Source organism: Suncus etruscus, chromosome 3 (assembly GCF_024139225.1).
Source record: "Suncus etruscus isolate mSunEtr1 chromosome 3, mSunEtr1.pri.cur, whole genome shotgun sequence".
Taxonomy (NCBI): Eukaryota; Metazoa; Chordata; class Mammalia; order Eulipotyphla; family Soricidae; genus Suncus; species Suncus etruscus.
In genome coordinates, this window is record NC_064850.1 from 18914376 (window position 1) to 18939650 (window position 25275).

Genomic DNA, 25275 nt, shown 5'->3' on the forward strand with positions numbered 1-25275 from the left:
AGAAAGCCCCACTGGATGGGGGACCAGCAGCAAGGAGATCAGTGAGTCCTCCCACCCAGATTCCAGCTCAAGAACTTAAGGCCTTTCCATCCCAGATGACTTCAGAAGCCTACTACAGAAGGAGAAGATGGAGAACCCAAGCTCAGTCAAAGAGCAACTGAGGAAAAGCTGGCCTCAGAATCTCCTGCAACTTTCTTCTAGGTTATTTTTATTCTTATTTTTGTTGCTGTTGTTGGTTTTTTTTTTTTTTTTTTTTTGGTTTTGGGTCACACCCAGCAGCGCTCAGGGGTTACTTCTGGCTCTATGCTCAGAAGTTGTTCCTGGCAGGCTCGGGAGACCATATGGGATGCTAGGATTTGAACCACCGTCCTTCTGCATGCAAGGTAAATGCCCTACCTCCATGATATCTCTCCAGCTCATGGCTTGGTTTATTAATTCTTCACTGCTACCCTACCTGAATTAGACCTGTCCACCTGGGGGTAGAACTCACAATGTGTGAGATTTATTTTACAGACAAGTAGTAGGAGATAAGGAACTCACTCACAAAGCTATATGGACTGTGTTCCACCAGCAGCCATCTGCAGTCTGGAGGCCTCAAAAAAGCCAAAGACTCCATTTCAGCTTAAATCTGTTTTTTGTTTGTTGTTGGGCCACACCTCGTGATGCTCTGGGGTTACTCCTTGGATCCATACTCAGGAATCACTTCTGGCATGCTCAAGGGGCCATATGGGATGCTAGGGACAGAGCCTGGGTCAACCACGTGCAAGGCAAACACCCTACTAGCTGTATTCTCTCTCTAGCCCTCAGTTTGAGTCTGAAGGTTTGAAAACTATCGGAACTAATGGTGTAAGCCCCATTCCAAAGGCAGGAGAAGATTAGTTCTCAGCTCTGCAGTCAAGCAAAAAGAAAAAAGTCCTCTCTTCCTTTATATTGTTGTTAGGCTAGGCCCTGGATGGGTTAAATAGGGCTGCCTGAGGCAGAAAACCATCTGCTTCACTTAGTCGGACACACTCTCACTGACCCTTGCCTAAGAAATAGTGTTATTCCAGTATCTGGGCACCACATGGCATATCAAATGAACTATCATACACAGTCATAGTTAACACCTACTTAGCACTTACTGAAAACCTGACTATCTGTCATCTCACACGAACCATCTTATATAAATCTTAAAGCTATTCTCTAAGTCATTATTCCCATCTTGTCTCTACATATGGTAAAAATTGGGGCAGAAAAGGGTTAGGGGAATGACTGAAGCTTACTAAGCAGTCCAGAAGTAGGAGCTCTAGCATCCACAGTTTTAGCAGCTGTTTGTAAAACACAGACTGATCATAGGAAGTTCCTAATCATACTCAGGCAGGAACCTGGGAGTGAGGTGAGAAGTAGTGGGGGGAACACAGGCGATGATCCCAAAAGCTCCATAATACTTGTAATGCCAAGAATTAAGTATATCGGGGCTGGAGAGATAGCATGGAGGTAAAGCGTTTGCCTTTCATGCAAGAGGTCATCGGTTCGAATCCCAGCGTCCCATGTGGTCCCCTGTGCCTGCCAGGAGCAATTTCTGAGCATGGAGCCAGGAGTAACCCCTGAGCACTGCCGGGTGTGACCCAAAATCCACAAAAAAAAAAAAAAAAAAAAAAAAAAGAATTAAGTATATCAGTATGTTATTTATGCTGTTAGAATTAATCTTAAAAATTATATTTTAGGGGTTGGAGAGATAGCACAACAGTAGGGCATTTGACTTGCAAGCATCTGATCCAGGATGGATGGTGGTTCGAATCCCAGCATCTCATATGGTCCCCCAAGCCGGTCAGAATCGATTTCTGAGCACAGAGCCAGGAGTAACCCCTGAGCACCATCAGGTGTGACCCCAAAAAACAAAAAAAAAATATTTTAAATCATATATCACCATATTTTTATGAAATTTAGAGATAATGATTACATTAAGTATTCTTTTGGGAGGGGGCAACACTTGGTGGACTCTAGACTCACTTCTGTTTTCTTTTCTTTTTTTTGTGATTTTTGGGCCACACCCAGCTGCTTCGGGGTCACACCTGATTCTGTGTTCAGAAATTCTTCCTGGTAGGCTTGGGGGACCATATGGGATGCTGGGGATCGAAATCAGGTCAGTCCTGGGTCAGCTGCATGCAAGGCAAATGCCCTATCGATGTGTTATTGCTCTGGTCCCTAGGCTTACTTCTAGGTCTGCACACAAAAGAATCACTCCTAGTGGGCTTGGGGACTATATGGGATGCTGGGGATCTAAACTGGGATAACTGTGTACAAGGCAAGCACCCCACTCTTCATCAATGACAATTAATTAGTGTGTGTGTGTGTGTGTGTGTTTTGGTCACAACTTGGTGGTGTTCAGGTATTATTTTTAGCTTTGATCTCAGGAATCACTCCTGGTGTGACTCTGGGATCCATACGGAATGCTAAGGATCAAACCTGTGTTGACTGTGTGCAAGGCAAGCACCCTACCTGCTGCACTATCTCTTTGGCCCCATAAATTACATTAAATGGGGGGTACAGTCTGGAAGTGTTCAGGGATTGCTCTTGATAGTGCTTGGGGAACCATATGGGATACTGGGAATTGAACCTGACTTGGCCATGTGCAAGGCAAGAACCTTGTATTTTTGCTTCAGCACTGATGTGACATTATTTTTTAAATTTCATTTTGGTTGTCGGGTTATATTTTCCAGTGCCTGGGGATACTTCTAGCTCTGTGCTAGAGTATTGATTGCTCCCCAGAATGCTCAATAGCCCATGATTTTCTGGATGGAGCCTAGGCCTCATGAAAGCTGAGCTTGTACTCAGCCCTTTGAACCACTTCCCAGCTGTGGACAGTTCATCTGAATAATATGTTCATTGGTGACACCAGGAAGCAGCAGTGTTCTGTTAGTCTTTTAGGGCCTGACGGCCTGGTGTGGTGATGGGAAGGAGTGTTTGGGAGACCTTCCTGAGGAAATGCCTATGAACTGAGTTTTTACATGTGTGCATGAGTCAAGCAAGGTTGAGGGGTTAGATGTGGAGAGAGGGAAGGGATTTCCTGCAGAGGAAACCACATCAATGTTGGTCCTAAAGAGCACCATAAACTCCAAGAACTAAGAAGACACACGTGTGTTGTCCCATAGTGAAGGAAGGGTGTCAGCAACGTCGCAGGGGCCTGCCGTCTGGAGTTTCATTCTAAAGTGGCAAGTGCTGTGAAGCACAATCGAAACTGGAAACACTCAATGGCATCCTAGAGTCAAGGAAGAAAACAGTATGGCAATGGTGGACATGCCAAGAAAGACCAGATGTGTGGCAACTTTCAAAACATGTGCGTCTGAGTTGGAAATCATCATCCTGGACAAGAACTGGTGCTGAAAGGAGGTAAAGTGATATGTGTGGTACGTTCTCAGCAACATTATTGTAAACCATAGTGTCTAAAAGAAAAAAGGGAAAGAGAGTAAAAAGAGAAGGAGGAGGAACACACACACGCGCGCGCGCGCGCACACACACACACACACACACACACATCCTTGGGGATGTTCCTTGTAGCAAAAAAGAACAGAAATAACCCAACATCAGTGAATCCAATTGTGGGCTAGGCCATATTGTGCAATGAAACTAAACTAAGGTTATAGGACATAGTCATGAGACAGCATCTATCACATATTAAAAGTCAATAAAAGGGAGTGATGGGGGCTGGAGAGATAGCATGGAGGTAAGGCGTTTGCCTTTCATGCAGGAGGTCATCGGTTCGAATCCCAGCGTCCCATATGGTCCCCCGTGCCTGCCAGGAGCAATTTCTGAGCATGAAGCCAGGAGTAACCCCTGAGCACTGCCGGGTGTGACCCAAAAACTACCAAAAAAAAAAAAAAAAAAAAAAAAGGGAGTGATGGCTTAAAGGGCTGGAGTGTGGGAGCCCCAACTCCATTTAGTTCTGAAACCATTACTGGATGTACCCTCCCAGCCCAACAAACAATTAAGCAAATAATAAAATGACACTGAGAGTGGGGAAAGAAAAGAGAAAGGGAGAAGGGAAGGAGGTACAAAAGAAAGAAAGAAATAGAGGAAGGAAGGAAGGAAGGAAGGAAGGAAGGAAGGAAGGAAGGAAGGAAGGAAGGAAGGAAGAACAAATGGAAGAAAGAGAGGAGGGAAGGAGGGAAGGAAGAAAGGAGACAAAGAAGGAAGGAAAGAAGAAAGAAAGGAAGGAAGGAAGGAAGAAGAAAAGGAAGGAGAGAAGGAAGGAGACAAAGAAGGAGGGAAAGAAGAAAGGAAGAAAGAAGAAAAGGAAGGAGAGAAGGAAGGAAGGAAAGAAGGAAGGAGAGAAAGAAGGAAAGAAGGAAGGAGAGAAGGAAGAAGGAAGGAAGAAAGGAAGAAGAAAAGGAAGGAGAGAAGGAAGGAAAGGAGAGAAGGAAGGAAGGAAGGAAGGAAGGAAGGAAGGAAGGAAGGAAGGAAGGAAGGAAGGAAGGAAGGAAGGAAGGAAGACAAGTCTATGAGGACCAGAAATTAAGTGACAGTGGCAGGCATCTCCCCCCTGGTGATTGTGGGAGGGGGCTTCTTTCGACATTGTGACGCATAATAAAAAATGAGACTAAAGGATTCGGCCTGCTTTAGTGAGAGTTTTGTTTGGGTGGTGGATGAGCCACATCCGGGATATGTGGGGCAGACAGACAGCGGCTTCAGAAGAAGGCAGGAAGGCAGGAGGGTTTCAGAAACCAGAAGCAGGATGAAAAAAGTGGGCTTCTTGGCTGGAGTTTGGAAGGTTTAGTGAGAGAGGACAAGAAAGACTTGGGGGAGGAAGGCTGGCAGGAAGAGGCGCCCCCTCCAGACCTGAAGAAAGGACTGGAGGTTGCTGATTAATGGGGAGGGGCTTCGGGAAAGCGCTTCTGCAGCACAGCTGGAAGCAGGGTCTAGAGGTGACCCCTCAGAGGCTGCTGGAAGCAGGGGTTCAGCTGTGGGTCAGCTTTCAAAGGGTTTAGGAATTGGCTGCCCTTTGACTCCAGAGGTGTGGTAGTTGGAGGGAGGCTGGTGCTGATGGCTGGTCATATGCAGAAGGTGGGAGACTGATTCCAGAAACCAGGAGCCGTGAGAATGGATTTGCAACCCGTTCTAAGCGGCACTTGCCTGGCTTGCTGCTCCTAACAAGATGGGGAAGGGTTTTCTTCATCTGCTTTTCCTGGTGTAGCTGTGATGCGGGCAGACTGGGAGCTGAGAAATCTGGGGGGACTGTGGAGGGCGTTCCTCACATTTACAGGGGTGTGTTGCTTTCCAGGGCCTGAAAATTTCTCAGCAGCAGTAGCACCTCAGTCACGGAGATTCACTCTCTCCAGTTTTGGCGTTTACAGAGAGCTGCACTGGAACCATCTTCTTGGTCACTGAAATCAGTGAGAGCTTGTTTCGTGAGAATCAGGATGAAGGATCTGGGCAGGGCACGAGCTGCTTCAGCTCAGAGCATGCTGGTGGGGTGACTTGAGATTCTCCACTGTTCTTTTTCTTTTTTTATTATTTGGGGCCACACCCAGTGATGCTCTGGGGTTAACCCTCACTTTGCACTTATGAATCACTTCTGGTGGTGGTTGGGGGACCAAATGGGATGCTGGGATTGAATCTGGTCAGCCACACATAAGGCAAGCACACTACCTGATGTACTATCATTCTGGCCCCCAGAGGTGGACTGTTCTGAGATGTGGTCAATCCCTGGTGTCTGGAAGAAGGTTGTTTTCAGCTGACCTGGGAGGATGGCTTCGGGGTGCTTCCCAGCTGTTATGGGCTTTGCCTGATGGGAACCTGAGGGCCTGTGCAGGGTGACCCTAACCCACACCTCCCACAGTGAAAGAGCCTGTGGCCAGCAGCTGGGCCCAGCTGTCAGCCACTGGCCTGAGGGAGCCTGGATGGCTAAGCCCACATCCCTAAACCCCCTCAACCAGGCCTGTCTCTCACCCTCTCATGTGGGAGAGTCTCTCCAGTTTGGCTGACAAGTGAGAAGACTTCAGAGGCCTCTGGAGAGGTCCGTGGCCCAGGCAGCTTTGAAAAGGATCAAGAGCTCAAGAAAGATGGCTGTCACCAGAGCAGCATCAACCTCACACCCTGTGGGGGGCCGTGCCAGGTGTCCCTGGACATAAACAGCCAGTGTTGGAAGAGCTAGACTGAGGCCCCCTCCCATGCCGCCCACGGGGTCCCTCAAGGTGTGGGGGGTCCACAAGGGTAAGGCCCTGGAGAAGTGAGGAGAGGCAGTGACAGGGTGGGGGGGTACTATACTGAAGCAGTCTGAGGACTGATTCCACACTTTTAGAAAAGGGAGTCGCTCCTGTACCCCTTCTGTGAAAGGAGCAAAGAATGGACCTAACTCAGCGAGGAAGTGATTGCAGAAAGGAGATACTCCCCTTTGGAGGCTGGAAGCTTGGGGCCTCTGAGGTGGGCCCCCCTCATCTGCTTCAGCCAGGCCAGTGTCTGAGGCAGCAGTGGGAGGAGGCCAGCTGTGGGCTTCCCTCAGGAAAGGGCAGGGTTGCTTCTCTCAGCAGACAGCGGCCTTCAGGGCAGACACAGCCAGTCTCCACACCAGGGCTCCTCGCCGTCACCGCCCTCTCTGGAGCCTGGATTCCCACCAGAATTTGTGGAGAGGCCTGTTGTAAGGGCCCACCCTGACCCTCCTCACAGATGCTGCTGCTTGCGCTTGGAGGGAACCCAGTATTCCCTCCCGAGGAGATGAAGGGTGAAGGGTGGAGGTTTTCTTGGTTTGGGACCAGCCTGGATCTCCGCCCTTTTCCTTTGTAAAATGAGGTGGGAACGGACTATTTTTTAATTTTCTCACAGCCTTGAGTTCCCAAATCCAAGATTCCGTCATTCTTCTGTTTAATAAAACATCAGGACTAAGCCGAGAGGGGTGGGGTGCATGCTTGCACGCTCAAGGCCTTGAGTTTGATTCCTGCATGTGCCCCCAACCACCAGCATCGCTTTGGTGGGGCTCTGCTGACCACCCAGCACCCCTGGGAGTGGTCCCTTTTCCCCCCACTCCTGATCCACCTGGGAGGCCCCTAGTTTATAAAATGTTGATACAGGGGCCAGAGAGATAGCATAGAGGTAAGGCATTTGCCTTTTCATGCAAAAGGTCATTGGTTTGAATCCCGGCGTCCCATATGGTCCCCCGTGCCTGCCAGGAGTAATTTCTGAGCATGAAGCCAGTAGTGGCCACTGAGCACTGCCGGGTGTGACCCAAAAACCACACACACACACACACACACACACACACACACACACACACACAATGTTGATACAGCAAAGTCCTAATGCCCAGCATAGAGATAGGGTTCAGGCCACCCACTTCCTTCCAGCCTCACCCCTCACCAACTGCTTCATGTATGTAGGTTTCCCCACTTCTGGATTTCTGTTAACTGGTCCCCTCTCCCTGAAACACCTCCCCAGTCACTCGCCTCATATACCTCATCTTGTCTGACTCCCAAGTACCCCTGGTTGGCGATAGGGGATCAGAGAGAGGACTTCAAGACTAAGACCACTCCCCCAAATTGCATGAGTCCCTTCCCACGGCCCCTGAGTTTCAACAAGAGTGACTTCCAGGACTGCCAATCTCCCCAAATCATCTCTGCTCTTGCAAAGCAGTGAGAGGGGCTGAGTAACACCTGATGTCTCACAGGTCAGTCCTCACAGCCTTAGCAATGCTGGCTGTCAGGATGGGAGACAGCACAGCTCTGCTCCAGGAGGCCAAGGGAACAGTCATGGAGCAATAGAGGCCATGGACAGAGCGTTCCCATCCTACCCCCTCCCTCTTCTCTCTTTCATCTTTATCTCACTCTCTCCTTCCCTCCTCTCTTCCTCTCCCTCCCCTCCTTCCTTCTACCTCTCTTCTCCCTCTCCTTTTATTTTGAAGGGGTGCTCTCTACAGTGCTCAGGGTTTACTCCTGGTCCTGAGCTCAGAAGTCACTTCTGGTGGGACTCTGGGGACCATATGAGTGCCTGAAAGTACCTTACCTGCTGTACTGTTTCTCTAGCTCTTCTGTTTTTTCACTCATCTTAATGTTTTGGGGGACATACCTGTCAATGCTCAGGGGTTACTTCTGAATCTGCACTCAGAACTGCTCCTGACAGTACTCGAGGGACCACATGGGATGCCAGAGATAGAACCAGGTTGAGTCGTGTAGAAGGCAAGTGCCCTCCTAAAGTTCTCTCTCTCTCTCTCTCTCTCTCTCTCTCTCTCTCTCTCTCTCTCTCTCTCTCTCTCTCAGCATTTCTATAAGGCTAGGTTGGGTTCTTTCCAACACAGTGACTTCACTTTAGCTGGCTATCTACATAACACTTCAGGGTTCCAGGACATTCACCAGGACAGAAGCCACTAAGACCCTGAAAGACCTTAGAAGTAGGCGGTGTACTCTTCTGCCGTGCTTCATGGACCAGCACAGATCTGGTCAGCATCCACACTCAAGGGGAGCACACAGGAACCTCGACTTCCAGGGACTCCAGACCATCTCTAATGTGCCAGAAATGCACTTTGGCAATCAGGCATCTTCATCTCTTTGTTTACAATGGTGACATTCTGATTGAGCAAACTCTGGGGGTACAAATAAACCAGATCCTTCCTCTCATCCTTCATGGCGTTGAGATGAAGGATGCTCTTTCTCCTTTTCCTGCCTTAATCGCATCTTGGGCTAATCTACTAATGTTGCTGTCACTTTAATTTATTAAAGCTCCTGCTCCAGAGACACTGTTCAGACTCACCCCAATTCCTCCTCCAGGCAGGCCTGGATATGAGCCCAGGGTGCAAAGGAACTGGTCTTTCCCTCGTCCCCTTCCTTCCCTAAAGAGGAATTAGGGGGAAGTTTCCTTCACCCTGATCTTGTTGGGCCTCTGACTCCACATGGGCATCTGGCTGCCCTGTGAGCACACTATAGGGTCCCCCATTTTCTTTCCCTTTTCTTTTCTTTTTTGGGCCACACCCAGTGGTGTTCAGGGGTTACTCCTGGCTATCTGCTCAGAAATAGCTCCTGGCAGGCACAGGGGACCATATGGGATGCCAGGATTCGAACCAACCACCTTAGGTCCTGGGTCGGCTGCTTACAAGGCAAACACCACTGTGCTATCTCTCTGGCCCTGGTCCCCCATTTTCTATCTGAAGCTCACAGGCAGCTCCCCTTCCCTGCCTGTGAAGTCTGCTCATCTTTGTGGCCCCAATATGGCCACATACATGGCAACTCGCCTTTCACTGTGTCCTCTGAGCCCTGGACCCCTTGATATTCCCTCTCTCTGTCTTTTATTCTCTCCTCCAGTCCAGTTCCCTTCAGAGGGCACCTGCTCAGAGGGCAGCCTGGCCCTGTTCCTCCACTGAGGGCAGCTGAAGACAGGGTGCAGGAGGTGTTAGGGCCTCCCACACCATGGCTAAGTCTCCAAACATCCCATGGGTGCATGCATGCAAGAATCTGTGTGAACATGAATCTGGGAGAATGTAAGAGTAAGTCTGTATTTGCGTGTGTCTAAATGTTAAACCTGTATTTGCATATGAGTGTGTCAGTGTGTGTGTGTGTGTGTGTGTGTGTGTGTGTGTGTGTGTGTGTGTGTTTGAGAGGGGAATTCCCACTCTCTCATTTGAAGCTGCCTGGGATAAACCCAGTGTGACCAGGGAAGGAGCTGCCCTGGACTTTGGAGGAAAGCCAGGCTGGGTCCTGTGGGGTGTGGTGAGGCAGGGTTGCTCTGCCTTTGGCCATCTGTTCATTCAGGCCTGGGCCCCCTGGAAGACGGCTCCTGGCCGGGGATCACAGAGAGGGTGTGGGCCTGCCTCTGGACAATCTGCAGAAGGAGCTCCCCCGCCTGCTTCCCACTTAGGTCAAGCCTTGTGCATCTGCCCCAGCCACTGAGCTCCTTTTCTGGACACTGGAGCACACCAGCCCCCAGTGTCAGCCCAACTCACACTGGTGCCCAGTGCCCTGCTTACCACCAGCCCAGTGCTCCTGCTGCCAGGAGTGGGTGGTGCCAGACTATGCCCCCACCTGCCTTTTCTCCCAGCTGGGAGCTGGGGTTCCACCACCCGCCTTGTCCAGGAGTCCAACACAAGAGTCCCTCTCTCTGGTCTCTCCAGGTCTCTGGAGACTTCCAAGCCATGGGTCCTGGATTTTCCTTCAATAAACCACATGTCCAGCTTTGTGCCACACTGATTTACTCTCTTGCACACGCACAAGATTCAACATTTGAACTTACACAAATTTAGACTCACACACATACAAATATACTTACACACAGATTCACACATTCATACACTCACACACCAAGCCCTGAAGGAGGAGGGACAGATGGGTGTCTAAAGGCAGGAAAATCCATCCTGAGCAAACTGTTCAGTTGGTCCAGAGATATCACAGGAGGAGGGACTTGCCTGCCACCAGCACCCTGAGGTGACAACATCCCAGTTCAACTCTTTCACTCTAGGCTCGCTCAAGGGCTCGCTCGGGGCATGGCTAGGTTCAGTTGGTAAAGTTGAACTATGCTCCTGAATTTGGAGTGTTCGTGGTGGTTGGCATCAGAGACCCAATCTTTTTTTTTTTTTTTTTTTTGGAGGGGGTCACACCCAGCAGTGCTCAGGGGTTACTCCTGGCTCTATGCTCAGAAATTGCTCCTGGTAGGCTCAGGGGACCATATGGGATGCCGGGATTCGAACCACCGACCTTCTACATGAAAGGCAAATGTCTTACCTCCATGTTCTCTCTCCGGCCCCCAGAAATGCCATCTTTAGGGCCATCACTACACTTTGGAGCTGTTGCATTAGAGAAGTTGTAGGTCTCGAGGTTTTGCCTAACGTGGCTGGGGGAGCAGTCTGGAATCACCCCCAAGAAGCTCAGGTCCTCTTTTTCCCTTTTTCTTTCACTTTGGGCCCAGGACCCAGCAGGCACGCTCGCTCACTCACTCACTCACTCACTCACTCACTCACTCACAAAGAGGCTTACAGACTAGAATACTTTATTCAAGAGAATTTGGCTGGGCAGTCCCTGCCTTGGGGCTGCTCCTGTCCACGTGGGCCACTTTTCTGCCCGTGTCCCTGAGAGGGTGGCGGGGATGCCTTGGCCACAGAAAACCATGGCAAGCGATGAGAGGGGCTGAGGGGATCAGGAAGGAACAGCAGTAGGCCCTGGGCAACCACTGTTCTCCGGAGCTGAACACTCTGGTCTCCAGGGCACAGAGCTGCTGCCAGGAGCGGGTGATGCCAGACTGTGCCCCTACCTGTCCTTTGCCCAACTGGGAGCTGATGGTCAGAGCAGATGTCTCCATCCACCAACCCCATTGTCCAGGAGCTCCAAAGCAAATGTCCCCCTCTCCTGTTCTCTCCAGGTTCCTGGAGACCACCAAGGCCATGGGGTCCTGGCTTGCAACCTCAACAAGCCACAAGTCCGGCTTCATGCCAAGCCAAAGGGCACATTTTGTTGGCACCCGCCGTCTTCTCTCATGTAGTGTGTAAGGCACTGGATTCCTGAGGGTCTGGCCCTCCCTGGCCGTCCCTGGGAGGAGCGGGCCTGTCAGCAGGGTACAATTGGCTAATAAATAGAGGCAGGTGGCGGCAGGGAGTAACTGAGTGTGACGGTAATAAATACTCGGGCCGGGGCAGGGTCTCCTCCGGGGGCCGGTTACCTCTCAGGAACAGTCTTGCCACATCTAAAAAGCAATCAGAAAGAGAAGGGTGTCAACACATTGTGGGGTGCTGGGGTCCCTCCTCCAATGGAGGAGAGGGGAAACCCAAAAGGGAAACTTAGACGGCAAGATGGCCTCTCTCCTGATTCTTCTGGCACCACAGCCAGTGACAAGATAGGAGCACCCTGGTCTAGCAAGCACCCCAGAGGTCCAACCCTGCACAAAGCAATCCTCAATGATACTCCAATACCCTGTATGTGTGTGTGTGTGTGTGTGTGTGTGTGTGTGTGTGTGGGGGGGTCCTGTTGTAATTCTCTCTTGAAAAAAAAGAAAGGTTAGGAAACTTGCTTAAGGTCATACAGCCAGTCAAGGACCAACCTGGCTTTGTCTTTTTTTCTGGGAAAGGGGGTTCTGTAGCAGTGCTTGGGGACTACCCTGAGATCAAGAGGTGCTGAGGATTGGATCTGATGCCCCCATATGCAAAGCATGCATTTTGGGATTGGGGGTGTGTGTGTTGGGCCACACCCAGTAGTGCTCAGTAGTTATTCCTGGGCAGGTCTGGGGGGGAGGGATCATGAGAAATGCTGGTGACTGAATCCAGGTTGACTGCATGGAAGGCAAATGCACTGTCCATTGTACTATCCCTCTGGCCACTGTGCTTTGGTTCTTGAAAGCCTGCCTCCAAAGAGCTAGCTTTGAGTCCAGGCTGGCCCCATGTAATGGCAGATCTGGTTCCTCTAGGACAGCAGTTTCCCAGCAGGGCACAGCACCCCGGCATGTATGTAATGCGAGGTATACTGAAATACTGATATTTTAGGGGGTGGGATGGGCCACAACCTCAGTGCTCAGGGCTTCCTCCTAGCTCTGTGCACAGAGAACCCTCCTGGTGGACTTGGGGGACCATTTGTGGTGCTAAGAATTGAACAGTGGTCAGTTACAGGCAAGACAAGCGTCCTAGCCTCCGTACTATCACTCCAGCCCATGAGTACTTAAAAAAAAAACCTGTTTTCAGCCCCCTTATACTCCTTGGAAACTCCCTGAGAAGTCAACTCCCCATCACCACTCCCCCACTCCACATAGGTCATTCTCAGACTTTTAGCTAGGAGGGTCTGACCCACTGCAAATCTCCAGTTCTCTGTCCCCAAAGAACAATGGTGTGAGGAAGGATGTGGAACCAAAGAACAGGAGAAGCGACTGTTATCAGGGGTGAGAAAAGAGATGTAACACGTGACTTGGTGACCAAACCTTTTGGCACATTAGGTGGTTCCCCAATTTTGTGCAACCAAATTGAAGTGATCAGCTCTATCATCAACTAGTAACCCAGCAGAGGGAACCATTCATTACAGGCCTGCTGGTCTCAGGTGCTCCCATGCTCATGTTATGGGACCAAGGAATATGTAATTCCATGCTTCATGGTTTCTCAGCCTTCCACATGAAAAAAATGACAAGCAGGGACTTGACTTGTGCAGTCAGCCCAGTTCTATCACCAGCACCACCAGGAGTGATCCCTGAACAGAATCTGGAGTAAGCCCTGAGCACAGTTGAGTGTTGCTCCTCCAACACACACACACACACACACACAAACACACACACACACATACACACACACACACACACACACACACACACACACACACACACACACACACACAAGAATCCTAACTCCTGCCTCAGCCTAGCAGGAGCTAACTGTGTTTTTGTTTTCGTTTTTGTGCCACACTGGTGATGCTCAGGGATTACTTCTGGTTATACAGTCAGAAATCATTTCTGGCTCAGGGGACCATGATGCCAGAGATCAAACCCATGTCTGTCCTGGGTCACTGCGTGCAAGGCAAATGCCCTATTGCTATGCTATTGCTCCAGCCCCAGGAGATAACTGTTTTATGGTGCTGTTTGATGACTGAAGATCTGCAAAGCTCCTGTGCTCCTGTAAGCACCCACGGTACATTTCTGGTCCATCTTGATAAAAATAGGGCATCTCTTTGCTTTTTGGTCAAGTGGTACTACTAGAAGTTCTTGTGATCATTCATCCCAGGAGAAAATTGAAGTTTGAGTTTTATCTTACAGAAAATTTAAAATATTTCAAATAGAGGCACCACCGTTGTGGCAGATGAATGACAAGTGATAAATAATAATAAAAAGTTTGAATGCTAAACATTCTTACTCTTGTGGACTTTTTTTTGGTGGAAATGATTCAGGATAAAATTCCTTGAGGGAAGTGAAATGGAGATGCAAGTTTCTTGGGAAAGCTTCTATTCTGTCTATTGTAGATCTAATGTAGCTATTGTAGCTAATAGGTCTACTGTGCCTATGAAAGGACTGTATTTATGTCCTTTGGTGCCGGCATGATTATGCTGGTATATATTACTGATCAGATCTTAAAAAGCTAATCTAGGTGAGTATAAATTAGAATAGTTTATACTATAGGATAATCTAAAAAGTTATATATATAACTTAGATATAAACACATACAAGTTTATATATAACTGGAGCCGGCGGACAGAGCTCAATAGGTTGAGCACAGGGTTTGCAAGCAGGAAGCCTGGGTTCGATTCTCAGCATCACATGGTCACCCGGTAACTGCAGGAGGGATCCTTGAGCACCAGAGACTGGAGTATCCCTGAGCACTGCTGCATGCTCCCAAATAAACCAAAGGGCTAGAGCAGTGGCACTGAGCAATAAGGCGTTTGCCTTGCTGGCACTAGCCTAGGATGGACAGCGTTCGATCCCCCCCATGTCCCATATGGTCCCCCAGCCAGGAGCGATTTCTGATCATATAGCCAGGAGTAACCCCTGAACATCCCCAGGTGTGACCCAAAAAACAAACAATAAAAAAACAACAACAAAGTAAGCCAGAAATTAAATCCTTTGTCACTGTTCACAACTTTTCGTATGTTATTATTTTGCTTTCAAACCATGTGCGGTTCGCAGGGATAGACACACTTTGAAATATTCTAAATCTTTTGGGCAGGGCCGCAGCGATAGCACAGTGGTAGGGCGTTTGCCTTGCATGCAGCTGACCCAGGACGGACCTGAGTTTAGGTTCAATCCCTGGTGCTCCATATGAAGCCCCAAGCCAGGAGCAATTTCTGAGCACATAGCCAGGAATAACCCTGAGTGTCACTGGATGTGGCCCCAAAACCAAACCAAACAAATAAAAAGTTAAAAAAAAAATGGGGGGGGGGCAGAGGCTAGAGGGGTAGGATGGTGGCCTGGCCTCCCCTCTTCCGTACTCAGAGAATCACTAGGACGAAGTGGTGGGCGCTGTGCCCTTGCGTGCCCAAGTTTCCACCTTGCGACTCAGGGCAAAGACAAGACAAGAACCAAGGTCTCCTCATTCTGGCTGAGCCCTGGAATGTCTGAGAGACATGGCATCCTATTTGGTACTCCAAGATGGTCCTGGCTTTGCTTTTCCCTCCCCTCACCACAGACCCGACCAGAAACTACCCTCTGGCCCAGCTCCCCCTACCCCTACACACACTCCCTGAACTCACAGGTGACATTCTGTGGGTCTCAGCTTTTCTCTCTTCCTCTTCCCTCTGACCTTGGTTCTCCTCCTGCAATAAAGCCAAAAGTGTCAGGGACAGTGGTAGGGACCCCATGCAAGGACTGGGAGGTCCAAGATTAACCTGAAGCTCATTGGTCATTACCTTTCCAGCTTCTTCGCCTGAAGCCTGGAAAAACAGGAGGAAGAGGGGCAAGGGAGAAATAGGAAGACCAGAGCAGTGGGGTGGAGACCTGCCATGCCTACTTCTGGACCTGAGCTGGCTCGTTCTGCAGTTGGCGCTAAGGCCACTAGGGGGTAGTATGAAGCTAGTAAAGGAGACCTCAAGGCTTGGGGTGTCCCTCAGTCTCTGGGGATCCTTCTTAAGGGACAGAGACTCTCTTCAAGGCCCCTTCCACACCCTTCTGTATGTATCTTGGCATCCAAGGCGAGGCTGCTTTTGCTTTGCTTCTCATCTCTCTTAGATGCACGTGGGGCACTTATTTACCTGTAGACAGGAGTTAGGAGCACAGGCCAGGGTTTAGAGAAGGGGTCCTGCCAACTGAGCACAAGGGTCTCCTTCCTGGGCCTGCTTCCAGCTGCTTCACCAGCCTGCCCTGGCACTGGTTTCAGGCTTACAGTGATTGTCCCAGAGCAGGAAGCAATATATGGGTCTAAGTTTGTCTGAGATCAGTGTGGTGATGATCATTGGCTTTGGGGCTGAGAGAGTGGCCCGAGGATGGCCCTCCTTCTGGGCATGCCTGTCATGTCTCCAACCAGGCAAAACTAGAGACATGTTCAGAATCGGTATCTGTCTGCCACTCATCAGAGTGGTTGTGAGAGCAAAGGAGCCATGGAGGTCACCGACTGCCTGGACCAATGCTTGGGGAGAGGGGATGGGAAGTGAATAGATTGCTCTTTTGGGGGATGGACAGAGGACACCCCTGGCAGTGCTCAGAGTTCCTTTCTGGCTCTGTGCGCAGGGATTACTCCAGGCTGTGCTCAGGGGACCGTAGATGGTGCTGGAGATTGAACCAGGTTGGCTACATGCAAGGGACGGGCCCTTCCCACTGGAACCATGTGAGTGACTCTTCCATGTCTCAGCTCTGCAAGCAGAGCCAGGTGAAGCAGGTCACAGTGAGAGCCTGGGCTCAGGTTCAAAAGGGCCAGTGGTGGTCTATCTGACAGGACCCAGCTTGTGGGTGAAGAGTAAAGTCATGTCCAGATGAAATAGTAACAGGGAAGCCGAAGTGATAGCGCAGCAGTAGGGTGTTTGCCTGGCACACAGGCCAACCCAGCATAGACCCCAAATCCCAGCATTCCATATGGTTCCCCGAACCTGCCAGGAGCAACTTCTGAGCTCAGAGCCAGGAGTAACTCCTGAGTGCTGCAGGGTGTGACACCCCCCCCCAAAAAAAAACCCAAACAAATAAATAAAATAAACAGAAACAGAATTGTTTAGAAGTGAGGCAGGCTGGAGTACACCATTTCATATCATCGCCCCTGGCCTCCATTTCCTCCTGCCAAGTGGGGCATTAATGTAAGGAGGATTTTTGGCGGGCTCAGCAATGTCTCATCAGCATAGAGACAGTGCCTGGCAAACAACTGAAGCTAAGGGCCGGGGATGAGCCTCTGTGCTAGAGGCTGTGCCTTTGATCCATAGAGATGCCCCATGTGCCAAGTGTTAGCTGGGCAGCTTTGCCATTGCAGTCCCTGGCATCCTCAAAACCAGTGTGTGTGACCCTGAGTGAGCACCAGACCCCAGTGTGTGGGTTCCCAGGTCTCAGGTGCGAGAACAACAGTGAAAGGGACAGAAGAGGGAGGAAGTGAGAAAATACATTCGGGATCTACTTTGGGGAGGTAGGACACAGTAAATGGAGGCCCCTCCTCTTGTCCCAGTGGAAAGCCTTTTCCAACCCTGGCCCAGACACCCTGGAACACCTCTGTGCCTAGGGGAGCTGGCATAGCCTTAATGTTCAGAGTGTCCCAGGCACTGCAGCCAACGAGTGAGGGGCAGAAGTTCTGCAGACTGGGGAGTGATGCTGAGGAATGCCCAGACCTCACTCTGGCCCTTTCCTATCCAGACGCTCTGTGCCTCTAAGCCAGCAGCCCCTGGCCTGGGCAAACAGCTGGCCAGGGCAGAGCCAGGCAGAAGTGAGATGGTGGCTTCTGACCATCTCTTTGGACATGGCACTCCCAGCCCAAGTTTCCACTCCCTCAGCCCCCAGGGCTTCTTGGCAGCTTGAGTAAGGCTGCCAATGGCATGCCAGCCCCCGTCCCAGGTCCTACCTGCATTCACAGCTGGCATGCTGGGTGAAGGTCATCTCCACGTATGAAGGCTGTTCCCCAGACCGGAACCTCAGCAGCTGTGAAGACAGAGGCAGCCGACGGGCTTAATGAGAGTGGTTCTAGAACCTGCCAACTCTCTTGCTCTAGCTCCTGGGGTGCGGAACTCTGCTTTCCCACCTGCCAGGGCCTGCATTCCACTCTGCTCGGGGAACAGAGCCTGCATTCTGCTCTGCCGGGGAACCCACAGCTCCTTGTGGAACCGAGGGTCTTGAGGACCCAGGTACCCATCTTGGCTCTTTTGCCTGTGGAGTCAGAGCAGTTCAGCATGGGACCATGAGCTGTTTAACTGTGAGGTGGACTAGACACAGAGCTACTGACACAGCACCTGGTGTTACTGCATGAAGCTTAACAAACATGGTGAGAGCAACACAGGTGTGTGTGTGTGTGTGTGTTTGTATATAGGGTGTACTTGTCTGTACGTTGGGGGGGTGTGTGTACATAAGAGTGTATTTGTACACAGGATGTATGTGTTACACTTGATGCGTATGAGTGTGCACAGTGGTTTTTTTTGTGTGTGTGCACATATAAAATATTGTGCATGTATATAAGGTGTGTGTGTAAGTGTGTGAGTGTGAGTGTGAGTGTGTGTGTGTGTGTGTGTGTGTGTGTGAAACTCAGAGACCAAGCACTGACTGCTCCCAATCTATACATGGTTTGTAAACTGATTTCCTTTTTCATGATGGGGTGGGAGATTGGGGGCCATCCCAACAATGCTCAGCCAACTTCACCAGGTGGTCCAAATACTGGATCACTGATCCAATAGGCCCACTGATCCTGGTGGCCTCTGGGCCTACACCTCGTGGTGCTCAAGGGTTGTGCATGGGGATACCCCTAATGATGGAGTCATAATCCATATCCCCAGTAGATTTCCCTTCTAGCCTAACCGAATGACCTAGGGCTGGGGTGGGGTAAAGTTAGTGCTGAGAAGGTGGCAAGAGAAAAGGGTGTCTCTGGAAGGGGCTGCCTGGGTGCTCCCTGGGTCTGACTCTGAGGTCCCACCTCCCTTGGTTCTTCTGTGGTGCCCTTGGTAGGTCTGAATAGCAAGATGGAGGAAGGGCTCGGGTTCCCTACCTGCATGGTGATGTTTTTCTTGGTCACAGGCAGGCAGCTCAGGCTTTCATCACCACAGCAGCCTGTGCAGCGCTGCAAGGGCACGCAGGATGGGCTGAAGATGTACTCCACCACGTCAGGGAATTCCCCCGCCACGTCCACCAGCTTCTCCATCGCCTGGCAGTAGCTTCGGCTCCACACTTCTTGGAAGGGAACCACTGCAGGGAGTCCAGGTTCAGTCAGGACAGCAGGACCCTATTCCTCGAAGCTAGGGGCCTGCTCTCCTATCCCCACGGGGCCTTCCAGAAAGCCCTCAGCATCTCCTCCTCTAGGAAGTTCTCAGGACCCTTTCCTTCCAGAAGCCCTCAGTGTCTGCTCCCATCTCCTGCTGGGAGTCCCTCTCAGAGGCTATCAGCTGGTAATGAACCCCATGAGGACTTTCTCATGACTCTGCTTACAGCCTGGGCACCCCCATGTGCCTCTGTGCCCGGGAGCTTTAAGGAGTGGGCCCTGGCAGCTGCCCATGCCTGACCTGGTGCTTCCTCAATCCTGGGGAATTTGCAGAAAACAATCAGCTCTGCAAGAATGGCTCTCCGTGGCTGCAGGGAGGGTTCACTTTTCCCCTCAGCCCCAATTTCCTGCCCTCTCTGGGTCCGCACCCCTGCCTGGAAGCCCAGATGGTATGCCCACCCCCACTATCTCTTTTGGGCAGACCATCCCATCCCATAGCCGGGCCAGCAGCACCACAATGCCCACCTCTGGGTTCCTGCTCTTAATGTTCCTTTCCTTCACTTTTCAGACCATATAAAATCTGCCACCCTCTCCTCCCCTCTGCAGCCTTCTGGGCTGCGGTATTAGGACCAGACGCTCCTCCCTGGGACCCTAATTTGGCCCCCCAGAGCCTGGCTTATCTGGTTCCCTGGTTCTTATCTCCTTTATGGCCCTCAGAGTCTCCTGAGGACAGGGCCTGAGGCCCTGGTAGACACAGGCTAAGTGACTACTGATTGATTAGAAAGAGTACAGGGCACCCCAATATCCTGGTGGCCAGAACCCTGTTCCCCATAGGGGCTCAGAGAAAGTAAGAACCCCCTGGACAGGAAACTTGGCTTCTGATCTTGACTTGCCCAGGCTGTGTGGCCTTGGAGAGGCCACTTAACCTTTCTGGGTGTATCAATTTCCTGGCTGGGGAAAAAGAAGGCGGCTGGGACTCCGGTTGCTAAGGCCTCTCCCAGCTCTGGCCTCCAGGCTGGGATTCTATGCCTACAGCCTGGCCCAGCCTTGAGGCTGTGGGCAAAGCACAAACAGGGCCCTGGGTCATCGTGCCCCACCGTGCCCTCGCTCTGACCATCATCCTCAACTGTTGGGAAAGGATGGGGTGCATGGGGAGGGGGAAGATCTGGTCAGTTGGCAACCTCAGCCTTTCCTACTAGACCCTTTTCCTATCAGGCAGAAGGGGGCAAAGTCCACACCACTGGGCCTGTGAAGGTGTGAGCCTAAGGGTAATCTCCAAGGAAAAATAAACTTCAAGCTCTGGAGGGTGGAAAATACCCAGGAGGCGGCCTGTCCATACGGAGTGGGCCTGCACTCACTAGGCTGCAGCAATAAACCCGCTTATCTGGATGTCTGCTGGGTTACCCTGCCTCCGTGCAGGAAGCACCAGATCTGGACCTGGGGCAAGCGAGGGTCCAGACACCTCCCCTCACCCAACTCTCCCTGCACACCCATGTGGCCAACAGAGCCTGTGGTCCCGAGGACCCCCAAACCCTGAGAAGCCTTTGCAGCAGAAGTGTTGGAAAAGGCACCTCCCTAAGGTCACGGCACATCACTTTCTCTGCATTTGGTTAGTCTATATTACTGAGAGCAACCCAGAACAGTGCATTTCCACGTTGGAAACCAGAAGGCACAGTGGGGCAAGAGTCTGCCCCATTGCCTAGAGGCCAGCCCTGAAGGAAAGGGGACAACAGGGGCTGGGCACTTGCCTTGCATGTGACTGACCCAGATCCATAGCACCCCATATGACCCCCAAGCACTACCAGGAGTGATTCTTGAGTGCAGAACCAGGAGTGACCCCTGAGCATCACTGGGTGTGGCTCCCAAACCAAAATAATAATAATAATAATAATAAACAAAAGAGAATGGTCCCCTCCTGGCCCCCAGAAGGGCTGGGTCCCTGGGTATGATGATGGCAAAAGAAGGGGGTCTCCTTTACCCCTCACATCTTGTGCAGGCAGGACCCGGGCTCCAGAGCCCGACAGCTGTCTTCTCCCTGGCCACAAGAAGGGCCAGAGCATGCTGGGAGCAGGCTGGGGAGGAGGTGCCCTGCTCTTCACCTGGCAGCCAGAGGGAGGGAAAGCAGGGAAGAGGGCTGGAGAGTATCCTCCCTGCAGGATTCAGCCCTGGTGTGTGGGAGAAACAAAGGGGGCTGGGAGAGGGGGGCGGAGGCAGGTCTGGACCATGACCACTCCCAGATGTGGGCCAGGCCCTCAGGAAGAACTCTGCTCTGTAGCTCCAGGCTCCACACCGCACTTCCTCTGGCCCCAGACCTGCTATCAGGCAGGGGCGGGTAGGCGGAGAGGAAGGGGGGAGTGTCAGGCATTGGGCCAGCACTGGGCAGACCACAAGGGCCACTCCCTGGACCACGAGGGGCTCGCAGCTCTTGCGCCAGCTCTGCAGGCCAGCCTCCTGGCAGCTGCCAGCTGCTCACTAACCACCCAGGAAGGAAGAGAGCAGAGAAGGGAAACGTTTCATCCTGAGTGGAAGCTGCTGGGGAGGGGCCACAGGGCTGTGGCAGGGCCGCTGGCCACCTGCCCAAGCCCGGCAGGTGTCCTGTATGCGGTCCCCGGGAGGGCAGTCGGCCAGCCCTCAGCACGGGACACCTTGCCCAGGCCTGCTCAGCTGGTCGGGAGCCCCTGGAGGCTTATGCCAGGTGTTCTGGTCCACCTATACCCAAGTCTGAAACTTGTGGTGACCCCCAAGGGCCTTCTCTGAGACTCTTGTCCCCAAAGTGGTGATCTCTCTCTGCCTTCCGAAATCACAGCCTGACCTGGGGTCACGATTGAGTTCCAGTAAAAGTTTAATTCTCTGACCACGACCAGTAAGTGAAAACCAGCCTCGAGGCTGGAAAGTTCAGACACTGCTGCTTCTCTCCCTGCTGTGGCAGGCGGGTCAGCAGAGGCTTTGACCATCAGACCTTAGTGCTCAGCCTACATGGTTCCCGCATAGACTCCTGAAACTTCCGCTGGATGGAAGTTTGCTGGATGGAGCTCAGCTGCCTGAAATCAATCTCCACTCCCAAGCACCCTCAGCTAGGTCCTTGCAGACCTACACTCACCCCTCGGACACCTCCTCTGACCCCTCTACAGCTTGGAGGACCTCAGAGTCTCATAAAATAAGCTCAAATACCACTCGATTCCCATTTCACAAATGAGGTGACCAAGCCTCTGGCTGTTTTGGGAGCTGGTGTATGCAGGACGCTCTAATGCATCTTTCCCTCCTGCCCGTCTCCCCTTTCTCCATCTTTCTCCAGTGCCCCAGGGTCTGGGATGCAGCCACAGAAGCACGGCAGGCCCAGAAAGGCTGGTTACCCCGGCTAGCCAGCTGGTGGGCGGCAGCTAGGGGTGTTCCTGGCCAGCAAGGCTCTCCCGCTCGCTAGCTCGTGTGTGCACACGTCCCCACAAGCCCTCTCCCACGGCCGTGGACGCGTCAGCGTGCCGTGCAGCCTCCCGGCACGTCTTTGGGGAGGCATGCAGGGAGGGGTGAGGCAGGGACCTGGCAAGGGTCTAATCCTGCCTTCGGCACGCATGTCTCTGTGGCAAAAGTCTCGCCCTTTGAAGATTCCCCGCTCAATGCAAGCCGGGTGGGGAGCCGTGGGGCTGGGAGGCCGCGACTCATGGTGGATCTGTTTGTAATCAATGGAAGGCCCGGTCAGATCCCTATGGCTCCGCCAGGGCTGGGCTGCTGGAAGGTCCCCTCATTCCTTCCTCTCCCTCTTGACTGCTTGCCCATGACATCTAGCTCCCAGACCCCCTGGCCTGGCCCCTGGCACTCGCTGTCAGTCCATTCCCTCCAGATCACATCTGGAGCCTGACATCATGCTGTTGAAGGGGCTCTGAGCCAACCGTGTCAGCTCTGCTGTGTGGATCCCACTAGGTAAGCCCCACTCAAGGAGACACCTCTCAAGGTCCTGGCCATGATGGGGTGAGGGAGAATCCCTTCGGCTCTGCTAATATTCTCAGTTGGCAAGAAGTCTCTGCATACTCTCCAACTCTTCAACCATAGCCACCTTCATGCCCACCGTTCTGACGCATTTGAGTGAGCGTGCACAGCTCCGGCTAGTCCAGCCAGCTTACCTTCGGATGAGCTGTTCCCAGCAGACAGTGTCGACACCTACGGACAGAAAGGACCGAGATGAGGGCTCCAGCTGGGAACACGAGTATCTACACCGGTACACAGCCCCACCAAGCTATTTCCCATCAGAGACACACACATTCTGCCCAGACTCAGGGCCATCTCTTTCCAGGTGCACCAAAATATTCCCAGGACACTGGGCGAACTCCAGGGGTGCCGCCCCTCTCTCTGGCCTCAGTGTCCTCATTCTGGGAGAGTGGGAGTCTAGATAGAGGCCCCTTGTCCTACTGTGTCTCAGAGACATGCTCTCCTGTGGGGTCCCCCTTTTTCAAAGCCCCCGGGGCCAGCCTGAGCTCAGTGCAGCCCGCCTTGGCTGGGTGCCAGAGCTGAGTGGGGGAAAGCCGGTCAGCTGGTGGGAGCGGAGGGGCCGGGGAGGGTGGCGCCATGAGCTGGTGCTGCCGGCCGGGTAAAGTTACACCTCTGGCCAGCCCCATAGCAGCCAGGCGAGGCGGTTGGGTGGTGGGGCTGAGGGCTGCAGGGACAGCGGGACAGCGTGGTGAAAAAGGCGCTTATTGGCTTTGTCAGGATTTCACTGCCTAAGTTGGCTCTGGGCCAGGCTCACCCAGCTCCTGGGAAAAGGGCCGTAGTCACTTCCCCAGGCCCTGCGCTAAGGCGCTGCAGCTGCTCACCCAGGAAAGAAGGCTAAGTAGGACCCTGTGGACTTGGCCCTCATAGCCCACCCAGGAGTCCAGGAGGCAAGAGCAGACACCCACCAGGGGCCTCTCCGCTCTGCTTCCTCTGCACCCGGCTAGGTCAGAGGTCTTGGGGACGTGTCCGCCTGGTCACAAGACCCCTCCACCCCCATTCCTGACTGTCCACAAGGCCAGGGACCCGCTGGGGATTAGTGGAGAGATGCTTTCAGCAAAGCCACCAGGGCTCCAGGGGCCAGACAGGAAACCTCCCTCCTTTCCCTGTGGCCTCCCTGCCCCCACCCACACAGACCCCAGAGCTGGGAGCTGGAGTCTGGGGCAGTCGGGTGGGTCTGAGGTCTGTCTGCTCCCAGGAGTCCAGGCCAGCCTGGCTCTCGGGGTGAAGCATACAGCCACCCCCCAAAGCCTTGAGGTCAGGAGCCCCGCTGCTAGGAGGGCTGGTGGCTGGGGAAGATCAGGGCAGCCAGACTGGGTCAAGAGATAAGGGGTGGGGGGCTCTTACCTGTTGGGGCAGAGCCAGCCCAGCCAGAAGCTGTAAGAAGCAAGTGAAAAACCTCATGGCAAGCATCTTCTTAGTCGTCGCAAACCAGGGGGCTCGGGAGGGAGACCACCATGCTCGTCCTCCTGGGGGAGAAGCTGGCATCTGTGGAACTTGATAGGATGGGGAACGGAGACGCTCCTCACTGCTGCCCTGGACACCCCTGGAGGGGCTAGAGCATCCTCTGCAAGCCACGGGGAAATGGGGTGCCGGCAGGGTAGGTAAGGTGGTGGCCGGGGCGGTTGCAGAAGGCGGGCAGCGTGGAAGCGGTGCTGTGCGGAGCTCAGCGACTGTTTGCAGAGGCAGAGGCTCTTGGGGACCCCTAGTGCGACCTCGGGTCCTCTCGTGGCTGATGAGTGAAGATGCAGTTCTCTCCTCCACAACAGCTCTCCCCTGCAACTGAAGCGGCTGGATGGAGACAGAATTTAAGGCCTGGCCTGGGAGAGAGTCCCGCCCACCTCTGGCCTGGCTCCAGGAGGCGGTGGCAGCTAGCGCGCTCTGCACGGGGGCGAGGCAGGGGCTGCTCCAGGCTCGGACCCCCGGGCTTGTCCAGGTCGGAGGGCAGTCCCTGGGGGCCAGGAGGACCCGAGCAGCACCCTCCCGTGCCAGCCCACCGAGAAGGGCGAATAGATTGTAATTTCACCCAGACCCGTCCCTGTGCTTGCAGGCATCCAGGTGTAGAGTAAGATCAGATTTGGGAGAGAGATTTGTTTGTTTGTTTTTGTTTTTGTTTTTTTGAGTCACACCCGGCAGTGCTCAGGGTTTACTCCTGGCTCTTTTATGCTCAGAAATCGCTCCTGGCAGGCTTAGGGGACCATATAGGATGCCAGAATTCAAACCACCTTCCTTCTGCATGCAAGGCAAATGTCTTACCTCCATGCTATCTCCCCATTTGTTTGCATATATATATATATATATATATATATATATATATACATATATATTTAAACACTTTGATTACAAACATGATTGTAGTTGGGTTTCAGATAGTCAGATAAAGAACACCCACCCACCTTCACTGGTGCAACATTCCCATCACCGTGTCCCAAATCTCCCACCTCCCGGAGGCAGAAACTGAAGCTCTCCATCCTTCTATGAAGGCAGCCTCATTGCTCCGGTTTTGAAGAGCACCCTAGGTCCCTCTGGAGTGAAGAGAAGGATTACTGATCCCATTTTAGAGATGGACA

At 52.4% G+C, this 25275-nt stretch overlaps 1 protein-coding gene across 1 annotated transcript; it reads right to left on the minus strand.

Moving 5' to 3' along the window:
• Window positions 1–10927: 10927 nt before the first annotated feature.
• Window positions 10928–24460, minus strand: PGF (placental growth factor). The gene is made up of 6 exons (XM_049770504.1): window positions 24053–24460; window positions 22843–22879; window positions 18515–18711; window positions 17384–17460; window positions 15105–15167; window positions 10928–11634 (listed from the first exon to the last, which is right to left on the minus strand). Exons 1-6 carry the CDS (start codon window positions 24191–24193, stop codon window positions 11607–11609), a joined length of 543 nt encoding a protein of 180 aa, XP_049626461.1. The 5' UTR covers window positions 24194–24460; the 3' UTR covers window positions 10928–11606.
• Window positions 24461–25275: the final 815 nt, after the last annotated feature.

Coding starts and splice junctions, on each gene's coding strand:
- PGF (XM_049770504.1), bottom strand. CDS start 24,193: ATGCCAGCTTCTCCCCCAGGAGGACGAGCATGGTGGTCTCCCTCCCGA. Junction 22,880..24,052: donor GGCTGGCTCTGCCCCAACAG/GTAAGAGCCCCC, acceptor TTCTGTCCGTAG/GTGTCGACACTGTCTGCTGG. Junction 18,712..22,842: donor TGGGAACAGCTCATCCGAAG/GTAAGCTGGCTG, acceptor GACTCCCTGCAG/TGGTTCCCTTCCAAGAAGTG.